The 19,826-nt window shown below is 45.7% G+C and overlaps 2 protein-coding genes across 7 annotated transcripts in view; one reads left to right on the top strand and one right to left on the bottom strand.

The window, feature by feature from the left end:
• TBC1D32 (TBC1 domain family member 32) overlaps window positions 1–4,423 on the top strand; it is a 54,792-nt gene extending 50,369 nt beyond the window's left edge. Inside the window, exons 33-34 of the mRNA XM_061567328.1 lie at window positions 125–313; window positions 3,061–4,423. Coding sequence (XP_061423312.1) covers window positions 125–313; window positions 3,061–3,174 — 303 coding nt within the window. The 3' untranslated portion in view covers window positions 3,175–4,423. The remainder of the gene's footprint in view (window positions 1–124; window positions 314–3,060) is intronic.
• Window positions 4,424–6,368: 1,945 nt separating this feature from the next.
• LOC133351769 (synaptotagmin-like protein 2) overlaps window positions 6,369–19,826 on the bottom strand; it is an 81,444-nt gene continuing 67,986 nt past the window's right edge. For all 6 annotated transcript variants that reach the window (XM_061567286.1, XM_061567305.1, XM_061567295.1 and 3 more), the window contains 4 exons: window positions 15,867–15,945; window positions 14,021–14,120; window positions 9,858–10,063; window positions 6,369–6,905 (listed from right to left, as the gene is read on the bottom strand). In XM_061567286.1, the coding sequence (XP_061423270.1) occupies window positions 6,757–6,905; window positions 9,858–10,063; window positions 14,021–14,120; window positions 15,867–15,945 (534 nt within the window). In that variant the 3' untranslated portion in view covers window positions 6,369–6,756. The remainder of the gene's footprint in view (window positions 6,906–9,857; window positions 10,064–14,020; window positions 14,121–15,866; window positions 15,946–19,826) is intronic.

Below are 19,826 nucleotides of genomic sequence, written 5' to 3'. Positions count from 1 at the left end.
TTCTCTCATGATCGGACACAGCACGATTGGTTAAATACACTGTTCATGCGTATTCTCTTTACTCATTGTTACGCTCTCATACAATAGCTGATGCGTTGACGTGTGATATGTTTTGTCTGATTAGATTTGCCAACATTGGTTGAGCCAGTGTTTCTGGAACTACCTGGACTGGGCTGAGGTGTGCGCGTACGTGGCCGTGTGCGTGGCGCTGGGGCCCGACTACCAGCTCTATACTTGCCTGGCCGTGCTGAGGCACCTGGAGCCTCGCATCCTGCAGCACACGCAGAGCCAAGACCTACAGATCTTTCTCAGGGTGAGGGCAGCGCGTGTAGAATTGTTAGAATTTACAGTAAAGCAATCAGGTTGGTTGTATGTTGAACTTCTTTGACACCGTACATAGCCAACCGTGTTAATCAGAGGTGCGGGGGAAGGGCAACAAACTATACACAGGTTGATTGATGATCCAGCACTTACAGTGATCAGTCACCCCCTAATCGCTCTTCTATCGCTTCCAACGTGGTCACTTTGCCCGTGAACTTCGCTCATTGATTCTTCCACCCATATTGAAGACTCGGTCTATCATACTGGCTGGTTCAACTCATCCATACTGTGTTCAACGAACAAAACACCTCTCCGTCTGTTTCTGTCTTCACACTGCTCAACTTCAGAATTCCTTCCCATCTCATCTCTCCAAGTCTGTAACATCTTGTTCCATTCAAGAAATGCATTGCCAATTATCTATTGCAATTTCATTCGTGTTGTTTGTTGCTGGCCATTTGGCTCCTTTGCGCCTTTGCTTCTGTGCTCAGGCACCATGAAAATAAAGTATGGACCACACTAATTCTAGATTTGAAGTTTTCGTGACTGCAGTGATCCATAATCTTGGTTTTTTCGGTAAAGTCACGTAGGTGAAAAATAAAATCAATTAAAAATGAAAACAACTAAATTAAATCACGACGTTTCGGAAGCAACACAATGGTGACGGATGCTTGTGTTGCTTCCGAAACGTCGTGATTTAATTTAGTTGTTTTCATTTTTAACTTATTCAATTTTTTACCTACGTGACTTTACTGAATAAACCAAAGAGTATGGACCACTCGTTCAGTGGATTTGCACGCCACGGATAAGTGCCGTCTTGTCAATGTGCCACCCCCACTGGGGTCAGCATTTAAACCGCAATTGCACCCCAACCAGCCTGTGCCAAGTGGAAATAGAACGATGATAATCTTAATAGAACCTGGCAATAAAGTATACTAGATGTATTTAGTAAAACGAGCTGGGACACGTGCAGGACAGAGGAGGGCACGTTATGGAGACACACAATGGAATGCCAAACAGTGCTTAGAGACACGGAGGACTTAAAACCAGATGGTGGAATGCAAAATGAGCAGAGGTTAAAGATTGAGTGTTGAATCTTGATTTGAAGCTTTCGTGACCGCAGGAATCCATACTCTTTGGTTCTTTCGGTAAAGTCACGTAGGTAGAAATAAAATAAAGTCACAAATCACGACGTTTCGATCGCAACACAACCACAGCAAGAAAACTGCTCTGGTTCTCTTACCTGATGACGATCGCTTGTGTTGCGATCGAAACGTCGTGATTTTTTTTTTTTACCTACGTGACTTTACCGAAAGAACCAAAGAGCATTGAGTGTTGACTTACAACTATTGTGACATCTAGTGGAAGGAGGCAGTGATTAGGCGTGGTGCCATTCTTGTCGTTGGGCATGATGATATCTTGTCCTTGGCCTGTAATCCAGGCAACAAAAAATACGTAGTTTGAGGTGGCTAGGTGGCTCAGAGGGAAAATATCATCTTGATCTGGCACTGATCTGGCACTGCCATGTCTGAGTTTCAGACATTTTAAGTCAAACCAGGTTTTTAAATTCAGCAAGTTAATGTTCTCAACTGGATTTACAATGACTGTTCACAGAAAATGCAATATTAAACATTGTTTTACATTATTCCAGCATACGTACAACTCTGAGGACTTCAAACTGGTTTCATTTCCATGTGATGACATAGAAGGGCAATGGGTAGAGTCGATACATCTCAACTCAGGAAAGCAATTGAAGGGACCTCACGGTAAGTAGTTGAGCAACAGCTTTTCGAGGCAGTTCTCCAACATGACTGCAGGGATTCATCTTCTTGGTTCTTTCGGTAAAGTCACGTAGAAAGGAAATAATAAAATAATAAAAATAAAACATAATAAAATAAAAATTCTCACGACGTTTCGGCCACAACACAAGCAGCCGTCCTCACGTGAAGAGGATAATTTTGATTTCATTGTTTTATTTTTATTATTTTATTATTTCCCTTCTACGTGACTTTACCGAAAGAACCAAGAAGTTTCACATTTAATTGGGTTCATCTCGTGACATGACACTCATAGCACAATTGAGATGTAATTTGGGAGAAAAGGCAAAATAAATTAAGTAAAATGGAATAGTTTCACGCAGGTTGGGAAACTTGACAAATTGCCGGCGATTCCTCAACCTCAGTGCCTCCCCCGTAATTCAAATAATAATTTTTTTTATCGATATGAAGACACGTCCAATTCCCATTACAGTAAATTACTCTTTAAAGGAGGATATTAGAACGGAGAGCCATGGGAAGGCAGAGGTAGTGGAATTCAAAGAAACACGAGTGTAGAGCACACCCAGCTAGGAGGAGGAGGGGTTGCCCAACATCCATTGTGCCAAGAGACAAGTGAGATGAAGACGTCGCGCGTGGCGTGACTGGCCGGCGGCAGAGTGTCGAGCGCCACTGCAGATAGTACATCCACGGCATATATTTGTGAAGGGTGGCATTTTGTTAAAAAATTACAGGAGTGTAGTGAAGATGATGCGACGACAGATGACCTTTACGATACATTTGTTGGCATCGTGCCACGCCCGCGTGCGGTAATCTTCTATAAAAATTCGAACGTTGCTGTCATACATCTTTCATTTCTTTTATGTAGACCTTCATAAAAAAATATTACAGGAATGCATTTTATATACCCTTTTTCACCCCCCCCCACCTCCCCCCAAACACATGCCCGGGTGCACATTGTGTACAGGAGGAGCCCATTCATGGGTTTCAGCTTGGAGAGCACCTGAGCTACATGAAGAGCCTTGCGAAGACCTACAGGGACACAGTCCTCTCCGAGATGAACATCAGCAGCAGCATCTGATAGGAGAGACAGCTGCTAAGGTAGAGAACATTCGAGGAAATGGGGGCTTCGCTCGCTCGAGTTGGGACCAGTCGTCAGTAGCGGCCTGCCATTAAGGGGGCTGGTGGACCCAGCTCATATCACATAAAAAAAATATATTTGAACATCTACATTATCAAGATTATAAACAGCATTCACCTCCTTCCCTCTCCATTCTTCCTTACGCTACATCCCACACCCCCATGGGGTTCCGTGCCCCACCAATACATTTACACACCGGCCACTATTGAATTGCGTACTGACAAAGACAAAAGATTCCCCGTTTAGCCTTAACAGACTGTTGGGGCAAGTACTGTTAACGAGCACCTATGAAGGCCGGCACAATGCACGAGGGGGTGGGTGGCCAGCACCACTCCCGACCAAATGTCTCCCCAGTGGAGATGCTTACACACTGCACCAGGTACTCATTTCAGGCGGAGTCAACCTAGGGGAGGCCCAGGACCTGTTCAGATAATCGTCACTGGTGTTGGCCGTGAGCGGTAATCGAACATGGGTCACCGGGTTTATAATGCAGCGCACTAACTGCTACGCTTCCGCTCCCCACGCATATACACACACACAGGCAGGCGTGCCTTGTGTGGTGGTACACACCTGTAATCAATAGCCTGTTTGCTGCTTGTCGCAGAGGTTCACGGGGAGAATCCAGCGGCCACCCCTGAATAGCACTGCAGGTGTATTAACCATAACAATACAATGCGCAGTATGCTTCAGTGTGGAAGCTAAATATCCCCATATGTTATTCGCAATGATAGGCCATTGTGTACCGGCAGCAGCAGGGTCCAAATTTGCCAAATTGGAAAATTACACTGCAATTACACGCAGCAATCATCGCCCTCCTACTGGTAGACTAATGCCCCAGGTCGATCTTGCGAATGAGATGCATCCGGCTGTCGTGAGTTCCTCACCTGGTATAACAAAACAAACTTGAAACTGGGGAGGCAGGATCATTAAAATGTGGTGCTTGTGGAGATGTTCTCCGACAGGGCAATGTGTCAAGATGTAGCACAGAACGTGTTTTTTTGAAGTTTAGGACCTATTTGTGTAGAGCTTTGTCACTCGTGGCGTTTTGTTTGGGTTTTTTATTTTTACAGGCACTATCGCAATATATTTTAAACAAACTAAAGTTGCAAAACAGGACTCTTGGAAAATGCTGGGTTTTGTTGAGGCTTTCCCGTGCGAATAAAGATATATTTATATTTCAAGGGCTGAACCTTGTTTACTTGAGTTGTTGTTACCAAGCTGCGATTGTTTGTTGTTACATGAAGCATTCTGTTTGAAAATTATTCACATTTACAGTGATATAATGGACAGGATGTTGTTAATTTTTGTTGTGGTTTTCATGTTTGTAACATTTTCCCTTCTTAAGAGCATCCGCACTTCCGATTAGCACGTATTGTGCGAAATAAGTTCTACAAACATACCATTTCATTATTGGATTTAAACACAGAAAACACAATTTCATATGTATAAAATGAAAAAAAACGTGGTATTTTAAGAAAAAACCATTGGAATGAATTACACCACAACCACAGTCCTTTATTTAGATTTTTTTTTCAAATCATCATTGCATTTCAACCAATTTACATTTGATATCTGTGAGCATACATTATTTCTTAAAACTGAAATGATGCCCCAATACCATATACATACAAAGTATCTCAGAAAAAAGCAAATGAGAAAGACAGAAAGTGCGGTGCTTAACCGAACGGATTTCAACGGCAGGCGCATAGAATATTGTCGCGATAAACGTACGGCACTGTTGTGAACAACAAATAAAGGGGGCAATGTTTATAAAACAGAATCCTATTTCATCGCAGACAGTTTTCCAATTTCCTCATTAGTTTTGTCAAAGGAGAAATGGCCAAAGCATTAGCATTCTGTATTTCTTGCTCGCTGTTAAGTTTTATTCCCCTGAACCTCTGCCAGTTGTTTCTTCACATGTATAATTTGGATCGTGTTTTTCTCAATGTAAATCATTATTTGTATTATTTCCATTCTCAGTTTCAGCCTTGATAATGACCTCATCTTTCAAAGCCTGCAGCGATTTTTCCCATCAAGCAACCATCGACATACAATTGACCATTCAATTGACCTTCGCTTCCACGCATACCCCCCCCCTCCCCTCCCCCACCTCTGCCCTCTCCTCGCAGGGACCGGCATGACCCCCAACCCTGCAGAACTGTAATCTCTCGCACCCACTCAAGTGGCACTGGCTGCTGCATACGATCGCCATAGTCCACAGACCTTTATGTTAAGCTCGTCGCCTGATCCACCCCTGGCGACGCAAGCCATTTCTGACCATCTATCTTCTCCGACCCTCAGCACATACACGTACCATCACATTTTGAGCCAAACCTGCTTCATAACAACCAACGTCCAGTCGCTAATGTCTGTCATTCATTTCCATATTTTCCAGACACTGCGAAGAAAGCACCGTGTTTAACCTATCCCAAAGAGCAAACCACTTAAAACTCGTGTAACAGACCTATAAACACATGTATTATTAAGCCTACAATTAAAATTAATTATCCAACATTCCCCCGACTCTATTAAACCTCATTTTTAATTACTCTACATTAAACTCCTTGAACAAAAAAAAATTTGAGCGGCTGATCTCAGTGTAAATTTTGATGTTGCATCATAGACGATGACCAGAACCCAGCAATATTCGAAGCAACTTTTTTTTTTACAATGCAAAACGATTTCTGCTCCTAGCACTGATCCCTTTGCTGCGTCAAACATCAAGAAAAGGATGTGCACTACCTATACAGCAGGCCCTACCTGTCAAGCAAGCTCATGGGTAAACAAACACACTTGACCACCTGCAACACACATAAAATAAAGCAAAAAGCCTTGAAATGCATTTATGGGCATTTAAACATTTTAAAAGCAAGCCTTACGTTTCCATATGAACAAACCCACTTATTACGAGCGTGTGTGTGTGTGTATGTGCACGCACCATGGTTAGCTAACACAATAGTGGCATGGTACTATAAACCCAGTTCAGTGAACATTGGCACTGTTAGTCTTTGATATGAAGATGATGGGGAGAAAAGGAAATTCCAATTACTGCACATTACCCAGTTAATGGCACCATTTCACAGAGTGCAACTGCTTGCACGAATGTGCCCACATGCTGTGCTCATTCCCATTCATTTTTAACACAAAGGCTCACTTAGATTGCCGCTTTAAGCCTGGAATATTTTTTTACTTTATGATTTCTTTGTTTTTTTCCCCCATTAACGTCGGGGCGTAGTTTACATTTTCTAGGATATCTGAACAAACTTAAAATAATTGGTTAAATGGACAAAAAAAACAGTCCTGCACATTTAAAAAACTGTAGAACGATGCAATTTACTGGCAGAACAAAAAAACAACGGTGGCAATGCACCGCGCCCCCACAGATCCATTGCTGTTTTGCGTAATCTCGTTACGAGCCGGTGTAATTGTTAGGTTTCCAGTGCACTGTGCCAGAACTTGAGTCCAGTTTGACCCTCTCCACAGGGAGATGAGTGCACAGGGTACACCCCCCCCCCCTCCCACTCATTTCTTAGCCTTAGACTTGACCATGTCTGGTCGCAGCGGGAGAAGGGCTTCTGTCCACTCGCCGGGACGCGTTATCATGTTGTGCCACACCGCCACCTCTCCTTCTCGTGAGTCCATCCAGTCGACCGGCTTGCCGTAGCTCATCCCTACACACGGCGAAAAGAAAACGACATCTTAATGAAATGTCTTGAGAGGAAGCCGAGTAAGGCAGGGGTCAGATCACCGAGCAAGCTCTGTCGAGGTCCTTGGTTTGAGACCAGATTTCAGCCACCCGTTGTTCAAGCAGGTTCTGAAATGTAGTGAGTTGGCGGTCTCAGACTGGTCACCGATGACTCCACAAGAAAAACTCTTTTCCAAAAATTACTTAGATTGACTAAATCCTAGCTCTTGAGATTTAAGAATGTCAATTTGACTGCAATGTGGCAAACATCTTTATCGTAGTGTGTATGGGAAATTGGAGTGCCCCATGAGAGATTCGTTCATGAGGCTATCCACATATACAAACACAGAGACAATTTCAACCGAGAAGATGGATTCTGGCTTAACAATCATTGGAAGGATTTGATAAACCATTTCGGGTCTTAATTAATTGTGTTCACGCTTACAGTGACTTTCAGACCGCATTCCATTGTCTTCATCTCCCCCCTACTCTTTTCCGAACATAGATGGACTCGTCCATCTGACCAACTGCCAAATCGCTGTCCGTGGTGCTGACGTTAAGAAAAAAACGCCACTTTTTTAAAATTTTCTTGCCGTCTTTTTCACACCTGATGATGATTGCTTGTGTTGCAGTCGAAACGTCGTGAGAATTTTATTGTTTTTATCGTTGTATTATTTTATTGTTTCCCTTCTACGTGACTTTACCGAAAGAACCAAGAATATGAATGTTAAAAAGGTTTATTGAAGGACTCATTAGTAGTTCTGTGAAATCTGCTTCTGCAGGCCATTATCTAACACGGTGGTTCTCAACCGGGGGTACGCGAACCCCTGGGGGCATGTGGCAATAACCCAACGAGTACGTGGAGGTTATTTATAAATGTGTAAAATTCTACAATACCCGAGTCATTGGTGAATAATCATGTACGAATCTGCCAATATAAAATAACTACGATACAATTTAAATCCACGTAGTAACCAAGAACGACGCAATACCATTCTAAACTTATTGATCGTAAACAATGCGGGTGTCCAAGAGTAACCGGTGAGCGCAAACAAATGACATCATGTAAAGCCTCCGTCTTTTTTTTTATTCACTTTAAGTGACGAGCTAGTTCAGGTACGTCACAAAATGGACAATGGGTTCAGATATTGATGTTCATTGTGCATACATGTGTTTCTCGGCACCACGTTGGGTCAGCGATGGGGGTACTCAGTTAAAACTAAATTCAATAAGGGCTACAGTAGCCAAGAGAAATTGAGAACCACTGCTTTAACATACAGGGTTGCAACGCTTTGCGAGATTTCTGAATATATTCTGCAATTCACGTGATGCCGATATCACAATTGGAATTACAATGGGAGTAAAATACTAAAATAATCCTTCATCAAAACATTTTGAAATCTTGTAAAGCCTACTCTGTTGTGACAGACAAAATGTTATCTCCACCAGAATGTGATGGCAAGTCCACCATAACTAACTGTTCGTGTCTTTACAAGTGTCGAGGATAAACGACAACACAATTAAACGAACATGGCATTGTAAATCACGTCCCAAGTTATTTCAAGACATGGCAATAGAGCACTACTGATATCGAGACACCAGACATTGAATTGATACAGCAACAACAACAAAAAAACAACCCTGTGTGGGTTGATCTTTTTTAATTCATTAAACATTTATGATGGAAATGGTCTCAGAGGTCAGAGCTTAACATCCATCCCCCCTTTGTCTCTGAAAGATGACACCAATAGGACACTTGGAATATAATTGGGTAAACAGACAAGAAGCACTGGTACTTGCGAGTCCAATTTACATGTCGGAAGCGGTCAGCCTATTTCTGTGTTCTGCCTGTGCTCAATTATCCCCATCAAGACAGAGCCGTCCGCTGAACGTACAGATAGGGGAACCCATGACAACGGCCCGCAAACAATTATCTAACACCGAGCATCTTAGCGGCACTAATTTGGTAATAGAGGGGAGTATTTGACCTGGTAATGCTGTGTGTGTAGTTTCAGTGCACTTAGTCCCTTCTATTCTGTCACGGCAAGAGTCTCTTGGAATAGCTTACGTGACCAAAGTGCATGTCGTAATGGATACCTGCCAAAGGTATTGCCAAGTCCGATTTGGCCCATCACTGCATCTTCCAGTGATGGGCTGATCACTGCAAGCATTTCTCCTACACTAATTGGCTACTGGAGAAGAATATTTGACGTGGCAACAGGTCACTGTCAAGCCACTTCTGTTACTGCAAGGGCCTCTTCATGCAATGGAAGTAAATGTGAGGTGCATGCTAGAATGTGGCCTGCCAATAGCTATTTTAAAGTCCTATTCAGCCCCCAGGAAAGAAAATGTTCCCTACAAATGTCTTCGTGGAATTGCCTGTTCTGTACAAAAAAAACAACATTATTGGAAAGGTAATATGACACAATACCATCATTGGGGTGTATTATTATACAACTGACGAAAACCAGGACCTAACATCCTGGGAAAATTTACAAAATTGCTTGTGACAGCTACCCCAAAATTATACCAATCCTGGGAAAACAGCTTCAAGGTAGCAACCCCAACCACCCATGTGCCAGCGCGCGAGTCCCTGCGCATGTGTGCGCGCGCGGTTTTGCGAAGCACGTTACTGGTCATCAAGGAGACAGTCGCCTTCCAACAACAATGGAGGGCAGAGGAGCGACGCTCACAACAACGAGCGGAGCGCCGGGCAGCTAAAATACAGAAAGTCGGCACAGCCAGTGGATCAACCAGTCATATAAGTCAGTAAACCCATAGCACCTGCGTCTGCGCCGTAACCTGTCAGCGAGCCTTCGACACTTCACGCGGCTTCAAAGTGCACGTGGCCTGACACAGGCGCCACCATGGCGACGTCACCGTCAATTAGTGGCGATTGGCGCCTGTTGGTATTGGTATCGGCGAGCGCGAGTCTTACCCCCGCCGAGGCCGAGCCTCAGGCCGCCCAGGAACTGGTTGGAGAACGTCTCCTGGTCCCACACGGTGAGCTCCACGCACGCCTCGCGCATGTCCTCGTCCTGGAAGCCGTCGTATACCATCGTGTGGTTGAACACGGGGTTCATGGACTTCTTTACGGTGCGCGTCTTCTGGCGGCTCTTGCGGCTCAGGTCTGGCAGGATGTAGCTGTGGACGCAAGAAGCAGAGCGGTCGTGTTGGTCAGCATGAATGGCTACCCTTTCGTTTGTCGGTTGCACGATATTTCTTTAGGGCCCTGTACTCTTTATCGGCAATATTGATGATCTTTGGTTGTTTTTGCGATGCTCAGGACACATACATTTACCAAATAAAATAAACTCACTCTTTAAATCGTTTTTTTTAAATAATATATAAACAGGTTAAGGTGCATCCCCACAATTGCTTGCTCATGCCACTGCTGTTGAAAGAGCCTCCACTATAGGGAGCTTTAGAGAGCCCGCCCAATAATATTGACCTATTCTTCCTAAACCTAACCCAGACACATGCGACCTCCCAATTAACTGTGGTGTATCCATTTTATACTACTCTGGGTAGATAGCGGCAGAGGGGGGAGGGGGATTTAAGAAACGTGGTCGTTGTTTCAACTACCGCAACAGGGGAGATGGAATAGAGCCGGCGTCCTCTGGATTGCAAGTCCAGTGTGCTAAACCATTTCTCCACAGTGGCAGCATCCGGAGTTGATTTGCCGCTCGTTAAAAGCCAGGACGCATACGAGGGGCTACACACGTTCTATGGGAAGTGACCTGAATTGTGGAGAGGAAAAAAACTCGACACATCAGTCATTAAGACTGCCGTAAACAGAAAATAATATGAGTGACATTTTTGGGCAAGTGGCCATTATACGTGTGTATGTTTGAACTTCTTTCGCACCGTACGTAGCCAATTGTACTAATCGGAGGTGCGGGGGAAGGACAACAAACTAAACACAAAAGGCAGTTTCGATTTAAAGCTTTCGTGACTGCAGAGATTCATCTTCTTGGTTCTTTCGGTAAATTCATGTAGAAGGGAAATAATAAAATAATAAAAATAAAGCAATAAAATATGTTATATTATTTTACTTTATTTTATTATTTTCCTTCTACGTGACTTTACCGAAAGAACCAAGAAGACAAAAGGCAGTTCTTAAGAAATTAGTTTTCAATCCTGATTTAAAAGCAAAGTGGCTTCCTAATATCAGAAGGAAGAGTCTTCTTGGTTCTTTCGGTAAAGTCACGTAGAAGGGAAGTAATAAAATAATAAAAATGAAACATAATAAAACAATTCTCACGACGTTTCGGCCACAACGCAAGCAGCCGTCCTCAGGTGAAGAATGAGACAATGCCAAGCTAGGAGCTTATATAAGCTCCTAGCTTGAAGAATGAGTCACGTAGAAGGAAAATAATAAAATAAAGTAAAATAATATAACATATTTTATTGCTTTATTTTTATTATTTTATTATTTCCCTTCTACGTGAATTTACCGAAAGAACCAAGAAGATGAATCTCTGCAGTCACGAAAGCTTTAAATCGAAACTGCCTTTTGTGTTTAGTTTGTTGTCCTTGCTTGCGTTGTGGCCGAAACGTCGTGAGAATTGTTTTATTATGTTTTATTTTTATTATTTTATTACTTCCCTTCTACGTGACTTTACCGAAAGAACCAAGAAGATGAATCCCTGCAGTCACGAAAGCTTTACATCGAAGGAAGAGTGTTCCAGACGGCCACAGAAGCGCATCTGAAAGCGCACGATGTGGTGACCCATCTTTGTTCGATGGTTGGCCAAAAGCCGCCGCTGCAAAGATGACCGGAGTTTGCGTGCTGATGTATGCTCCTTGACGGGATCACCAAGGTATTGTGGTTCATTTGTGGCGAGCACTTTGTATAATGAGTGTGACTTCGTAGAGTATGTCATATAGCATATAACGTACGATATATACTATATATACTGTGCACAAAAATGTCCATTATCTGATATGTCCATCATATACTTTTCTGTTGAATGCAGCGTTATCGATGAATGCCTTGAGAGTTTATTGTTATTTTTCTTTGTGCACCGCAGGCAATGCAATATCACCCAAACAATTGGTTGAATTATTGAGAGATTTACCTGGAGGTGCTCCCCAGGTTAGCTTTAGGCAGGGAACAAGCAAAGCACACGCATGAGCGTTCGGTGATTGAAGGCGTCCCCGCAACGCATGCGTTAGAAGTGGGGACAATTATTGAGGTTGGAATAACAGAGGCGCGAGCGCTCCGGATGGGACGCGTGAATATTTCATCGCCGCCCGAAGGACGTGGCTTTCCCGCAGCATAATGGAACGTGCGAATATTGATCGCGCACGGACCCTGCTCGTGCTCTTTTATTCGGGGTGGGGGAGGTCCCGTCCCTGCCTGGCATTACGCTAAACAAAATGCCGAAAGAATTGCACGCAATTGAAGGGGCCGTCGTGCGAACTCGGCAGATTGCAGGACGCGATGCCCGTCACCTGGAAAAAGGGAGTTGGATTGCAGCCAAGTGCCATCGCACATCGCCGAGAAGCCAGATCGCTGCTTTGTGGCCCTCGCTCAGCTTCAGGGTTTAAAACACGTTGACTGTTGCCAAACTGTTTTGCAAGGAGATGACCTGACTAAGCTCGTTAGGGTTGAGGAAAAAGTGCCCCGCCACCTGGCTAGAATGATTCAAAAGTCAATAACAACATTGGCACGGCGAAAAATCTTGCCCGTGTATTCAAGCACATCAAATTTTCCGCGTGTCATTTAAAATTCAGCTCGTGCGTAACATACGTTTGGCTTTTATCTACGTAAAACATTGGATATTTGCGAAGCAGGAGACGCTTTTTTTACTTCTTTATAGGATTTACGTCAACTGGAATTTGCGCGCGTTTATTTAGTGTCACGTAACAATAACCCCGTGGAGCACCTTGAAGGTGAAAGATGTCCAGTTGCATTCAGATCAATCAACAGCGCTGCAGCAAGAGGGAAGGTCCTCTGCTGGCCGTGTGTGTTGCAGCTCGCTATATTTTACTCGGAAGGCCCATTGTGATGTTTGTATGTACGTAGAACTTCCTTCGAATCGTACGTAGCTAACCGTGCTAATCGGAGGTGCAGATGTGTTTTCCTGCGATCAGCAGAAAAACTGGACTACGTGGAACGCGATTTGAATTTGGTAACCGCATTCACACTGCGGGCTATTCCTGATTTTACATCGGTGTTCGTCGGTTGCCGCATCTGCTGTGCAATGTTTGAGATGCTATTCAATAGAGAACATTGTCTTCGGGGTAAATTGATACCCTCACGGTTCTTCCGTGGGGCTAGCAATTAACTGCTTGTTGGAGACTACACAGTACGGGATACGGGACACTGCCCAGTTCTATTATTTCACATTTCAGATATTAATTGGGCTACTCCTGAAGGCACAATTACGTAAGTTTTCATGTTTGTGCTGTAGCTCTCTGATGTGTTTTGCCACGTGTTGTTCGGCACGCTCCACGTGCTGAGAGTTTCTTCAAGAATTGAACTTAGCAGCTACACATTCTGCCTCGATAAAAAAAGCATCTGCCGGCTGCTGACAGCACGCACATGGAGCGAAACGTCGGACAACGTGCCGAACAACATGCGGTAGCAACCCAAAAACACATTGCGGAAAGCTGTACAGCACAAGAGAAACCTACGCAGCAAGTGGCTTCAAGAGTGGCCCGATTAATATCGAATAAGCTGCCAGCGAATGATCGAAGTGGGCAGTGGCATTACTACGTGGGTATCGAACACGCACTTAACCGCTGAACCCACACAAGGACCTGTCGTGTGGTGTTAATTTACATTGCTCCGTGCTTAACCATGTCGGAACATCGCACCGGTTGACGCAACTTTGTACCCATGCCGATGGAAAATTCAGGGCACCTCGCTAGGCGGCCGGAGTAGTTAAGCGTTCGGCTCGCTCGCCCAACCGCCTGACGTCGCCGATCAACCCCCCCGCTCGTACGAAAGGAGGGGGGAGGGGGGGAGCGAGTCCCTGCGATCGACAACAGCAAACCCCAACTCTTTCAGCAACCCGGGTCCTTCATGTCTGACCCCCCCCCCCCCCCCCGCATGGCTGGGTGGGGGGTTAATGCCGTCTGACCACGACGTACCACTTGACAAATGCGTCCACCCCGTGCGGCTTCAGGGGCAGCAGGTTCTTGGCCTCCTTGACCCAAATATGAATCTCCCCGCTCGCCGGCGTGAATTGCCCTTCGGGGGTGAGGGGGGGGGAATAAACAGACGCGCATATTTACACTCAGATCTGCCCGATGATGTATGTGTGTGTATGTATGTGTGTGTATGTGTGTATGTATGTGTGTATGTATGTGTGTGTGTATGTGTGTCTCGGTTATCTCAGTCAGTCGACCCGTAGCACCTGGGTCTGCCCCGTGACCTCCTGCCAGCGGGCGTTCGACACTTCACATGGTCTCAAGGTGCACATGGCTTGGCACAAGTGTCGTGGTGACGTCACCGCCACTTAGTGGCGAATGGCGGTTGTTGTGTGTGTATGTGTGTGTGTGTATGTGTGGATGTTGAACTAATAAATGCTCTGATCGTGCATTGTGTTTGTGCTGTTCGCCTTTTGGCGTTCTCTGGCCTGGCATTGGTGAGACAAGGCCCTAAAAGGCTGTCTCTGGTGTAGGCCAATCCGTTTCAAAGTCAATGCAAATATTATTAATTATCAGAGCATGTTTGTTTACATGTTCACCACAAGTACGTGTGGTTAATGCAGACTTGATTCCTTGCAAAAGGTTTCTGTTTGGCAAGGGTAAAACCTATTCTTACGTTTTCATACTTTGATACTGGCAAAAAAAGGTCCCATGTTGAACTTCTTTCGCACCCTAAGTAGCCAAACATGCTAATTAAATTAGAGGTGTGGGGGAACGACAACAAACTAAACACACAAAATGCAGTGCCATGTTTATAAAGAGGAACATTTATTTTTATTTTATTTTATTTCAACGCCAGCTGCACTCGTGACATGCCTGACCCCTCACCGACTGGCTTTTCAAATCGAAGATCCTAAATCGAAGATCCTAAAACAGCACCTCTTACCACACAACCAGCATCCCCCCCCGTTTGTCAAATTCGTTGTTTTACACCCTGTTTTTACAGCGTCCGTAGAGACGCAGTCACATGAAGACACTATATAAATACAAACTGTGTCATGGGTAAAGGCGAAGCCCTGTCATTACTTTCTCACCCTGCTGGTGGACGGCCGTCTCCAACAGAGGATGCTCCTGAGAGCATGTTTAAGAGGGTATTTAGCCTACTCTTCCACACTAGGTCGGACATCTTTCAAGAAGTGGGAGTACCCACCGTTTACCCCAACACACATGACCTTGCCATTCCACTGACTGTGCTTTACCCATTTATACTACTGAGTGGACAGAGGCGGGGAAATTTAAGAAGCTTGCTCACAAGTTTCTTCCTCTATTGCAGTTTCAACTGTGCATACATTTTTAAATAGTTTCATGTACATCCAGAAATGCTCACCGACTAGAATTGTTTTGCTTCATTAGCACTGCACTGCATTGGGATGACAAAAATAAGTTCCTTAACTTCATTAGCCAAGAAGGCCTTGCTGAGTCTCAAGACTCTTATCACGAGGGTCCTGGCATTTGGATGGTTTTTTCGTTGCAAGTTTGAAGAAACTAGAGAGTAATGTAAAAAAAATACCCCGCACATCCCAGAATATCTTGCACAAAGGATCCTCAAACACAGGTGGTTTTCACGAGCCCTACTTGCTGTACTGCCACCTGATCATCTTGCAGCCCAGCGGAGTGGGGCGGCAAGAGTTTCACAAATCTGTGTGTGTGACCCATCGAGTCTTTGCCTCCGGGAGGTGCTGTTTCACAGGCACGAGCCACCCTCTTCTGTTACGAGCGTTGTCTTCAAATTCATCGTACGAATATCGCATCTTGCAGGCGTGAAGGGCAAAAAAATCCTACTTACCCACAGAGTTGGCCGGAATGAATTTCAGGGCCAGGTTCAGATAGCCCCTGCTCGTTAGATCTTCTTGAGAAATGTGCACCTGTGAAACAGAAAACACATCACAGCGTTCGCTCGATTAGAGGTTTCAAAAGCACGTGCATTAACCACTACTGCGTTGGTTTTTGCAGTTGCGCTGCACAGCTCTGCAGATGTGCTTTCAGTTTGCACCGCGCGTTGTTTCGGTTCGATGTCTGACGTTTCACTCGTTGTGCAGGGAGCTTCTACAGGGACATTTCTTCAGGAACTCGAAGAAAAAAGCCCCGAGGCTGTCGAGCTAAACGTCAGCCATTATACCGACCAATGCGCAGTACAACCGGAAGAAAACACTTCGGAGAGCTTTTAACCACCACTCCACACATCAGTACTCTGCAGTGGCATGTCTTGACAATCTGTAAATAGATTTGTCAATTTCCACACTAAAAATGGAGCCAGAAAAAGTGGTTAATAGGGATTACCCACGCCTGTAATAATATAATTACCCTGCGTTTGCCTCTTTCAAAAACATTTTAATTAACTAAAGAAGAAAACTTGCGGTGGCATATTGCGCACCAAAATAGCAATATCAGCAGCAGTGGTAACTATTGTGAATGTAGACGTGCAGTCCGTCCGTTTTAATCCACTGCCGGACGAAGGCCCGCTGTGACCCCCCTCTTGTTTGACGAGCCTTCACCACACGGGCCAGGCCAGGTTGGTGAAGTGATTGGTGGGCGGGGGAGCCCAGAGCCAGTTTTTGGATCTCACTCGCCAACTGATGTTAGCAATGGGTCGGGGATCGAAGTCGGCCGAGTCGGCTTTCGTAGCGCAACGCGGGGGCGTTCTCTACGACGAATGGGTGCGGCAGATCACTCGGGCGCCAAGAGGTGTCGCCGCCTTTCTGGGGGCAGCGTCATCCCACCAATAACACCGGCGGGAAGACAGATTTACCGAGAGTAAAATTAAATATGAAAAATATAATCAGTTGGGCATCATTAAACCACGAAATTAAATCGTGTTATAAAAACACCAGTACTTTGAAAAATCGAATGCCGCATCCTATAAAGTTTTTACTACTTTTGATAATATAATTGTATTAATAGTATCCATTTATGCGGTATATGTGCTGTAGACGTATAATTGCCATCACCTCCAAGTGGGATTAGACTTAACACAGACGTACAGATGGCTCATTCTTGGCACGTGATTTACAGCCACTCGGAGAAGGCCCTCCGCTTCAGCAGCGTGACTGGATTTTAAGCAACGTTACGCCATTAAGGCACTCCAGCTAAGGACTGCTCGAGCAACGGCATTAATTGTGGTAATTAGGCTAAAGCACGTTGAGAATTAATTACCACAGGGAGCAGTGGCAAGGCGCGGGTTTCCATGTGGAGCGAGAGATGCTGCGCTCTGCACACTTTATTCCTTCTCTGGGGCCTCGCGCGACTAATTGAATTCGTGCGCGAGTGAGAAAGAGGCAGCGTTGTTCACATTCGGTCCCCCCCCTTCGGTAATGCGATCGACGAGGCCGCAAACGAGGCCAGGAAATGAACATGCGGCCTGCGCAAACACGTGGCACGTCCCAAACAACTGGAGCGGAAGCCTCTTGCGTCTCTCCCCCACCAGGCACATTTTGTAACGCAGCTTTCGTGGTCTGCGCGCAGTCATTGTTGTTATGCCAAGCAGTTGGGGTGCGACGATACCGACCACTTCGAGTTGTTGTTTCAAAGTCCCTTCAGCTTAATTACGGCTATTGTTCTGGCAGCTGGCTCGTGGAGTAAACTGTGATTACGACACACGACACGTTGAGAAGAGCCGAGTCTTTCATTAGTGGATGAGTGGTACGCATTCACACCCACATGCGCACGCGTGCACGAGGGGCACACACACACACCTTCATAAATCATTTCTCGTCGGCGCCTCCTGCAATGACATTTAGCCTCGAGTGGGCTCCGTTTTAATTAATGTGTCACTTTATTTACACATTCGTGTCGAGGTTCGGGCAGATGTGTCGCTACGAGCTCAGTCTCTGCAGGGCCATGTTGATCGTTTTGTGGCTGTGTTTCTGTACTCCGGTGTACCTGGTGGCCTCGGGGACAACGGCTTGAAAGGACGCGGTGAGATTTATGGGCCATTGTGCGGACGAGACTGTCACCAGCACGGATTTAATGCGTAACAGTTAGTGCGCTGGGCTTGACATCCAGAGGTCACCGGTTCGATTCAATCTGCCAGTGCAACAGTTGACAGCAGTGCTGCTAGTTTCTTAAATCTCTCCACCTCTGTCCACCCAGCAGCAGTGCAAATGGGTACAACAACGTGAAAAAAAAGTTGTTTGACGGTTGGGGTCTGACAAGATGATCTTGTGTCGGTGTCATGTGCTTCGTTCTGCGAGTACAACCAGGCTGGAGAGCTCACAAGAAAAGGTGAGTTTGCTACATGAGCACATTGAATCTACACATGAAGACCAAGGCTACACCAGTCGTTTGGGAGTTCGCATGTGGTGGGTTAAAGTGTGGGTACTCGCGCACCTACGATGTCTGGTCATCATGGAAGAGTAGGGGAAAAAGATCATCTCTGGAGAGCTCAGTGAAAGCACTTTGGCCAGCAGCGGAATGAGCAAAGAATTGCACGCAAAGTGCTTGCCACAAATGAACCACAATTCCTTCCTGGTCTCGTCAAGAAGCACAAACCATCAAGCAAACTCTGGTCATCCTCGCAGCGGCTTGTGTCTAACCGTCGAACAAAGACGGTCACCGCATTGGGTTCTTTTAGGTGCGCTTCTGCGGCCGTCTGGAACGCTCTTCCGATATTAGGAAGCCACCGGAGCCATGCACTTTTAAATCTATATTGAAAACTCATTCCTTTCCCCGCACCTCCGATGAGCCCGGTTGGCTACGTAGGGTGTGAAAGAGGTTCAACGTGCATACAGAGAACTGCAGGGCTGCACCTTTTACACGCGCAACAGTGGAGCACCACGGAGCAACTTAGTGTAATGTTGTGCACGTTACGCGGCCTTCCATGGATGGGGCGGAGAGGGTGGGGGGGGGTCACGCAGAGCAATGCGCCTCGGCGCAACTGATCCGTGTGCAATCGCAGCCTCCGAGGACTGAATTTCAATGTTTTCAATTGACCTCCGCGCCGGGTGAGGGCCTTCCGCCCAGATTGACTGGGCTTGAAATGAGCACCCATTGCCGCACTATGGGAGCACCGGGGGGGAATGAAACCATCAGCCGTGGTTATCCCTCCTTGGCTCTATCCTGCATGGCGGCCGTGAAAAGGGTTGCCCGTCAGCGGCACCTGAGACAGGGCCCTGGGGGGGGGGGGGGGGGCCGTGGAACTCGTTATCTTGCTCTATAATTTGTAATTGCCGAATAACGCAATGGACGGTGGGAAAACAAAACCCGCCGCGCAACCACTCACCGGTTGCACGCTCGGCTGACGCCGGAGTGGACAATAAGGAAAGCCATTCGGAAAGAGTTGTGAAGGGCCACCCTGGTTCAGATGGTGGCACTTACGGGGGGGACGGACGTGAGATTTTGGCGCTGGAAAAAGGATACAATGCGAAGGATAGAGGCGTTTGAGATTGTGGCGTTTAAGGAGGCGTTTCAGCAGAGGGTGGAGAAAGAAAATGACTACCAAAGAAGTGTTAAAAATACTGGGAAGCCACGGAACAATGTTGCATTTAGTGAGGAGAGAGGAAGTAGGCAAACGGCACACGTATCGCGAGACGCTCACGGGCACCCACTTCTGCACCCCCTTGGGAAAATAAAAGGCAGAAGGGCCAGAGCAATACTGTGTGTGAGTACATCTACAATTGGGTAATTTGCAGGTCATCTTTTTTTAAAATGTGGCAACAGTTGGATCATGACGTGCTACTATTTTTCAAATAACTTTCGGCTGAAGCAGATGGCGCATATTTTTTAATGGTTAATAACAATGGAATTACGA

This window comes from Lethenteron reissneri, chromosome 5 (genome assembly GCF_015708825.2).
Source record: "Lethenteron reissneri isolate LAM-NWPU_2019-01 chromosome 5, ASM1570882v1, whole genome shotgun sequence".
Lineage (NCBI taxonomy): Eukaryota > Metazoa > Chordata > Hyperoartia > Petromyzontiformes > Petromyzontidae > Lethenteron > Lethenteron reissneri.
Note: the sequence above shows the minus strand (reverse complement) of the source record. Positions and strands in the feature narration are given on the sequence as shown.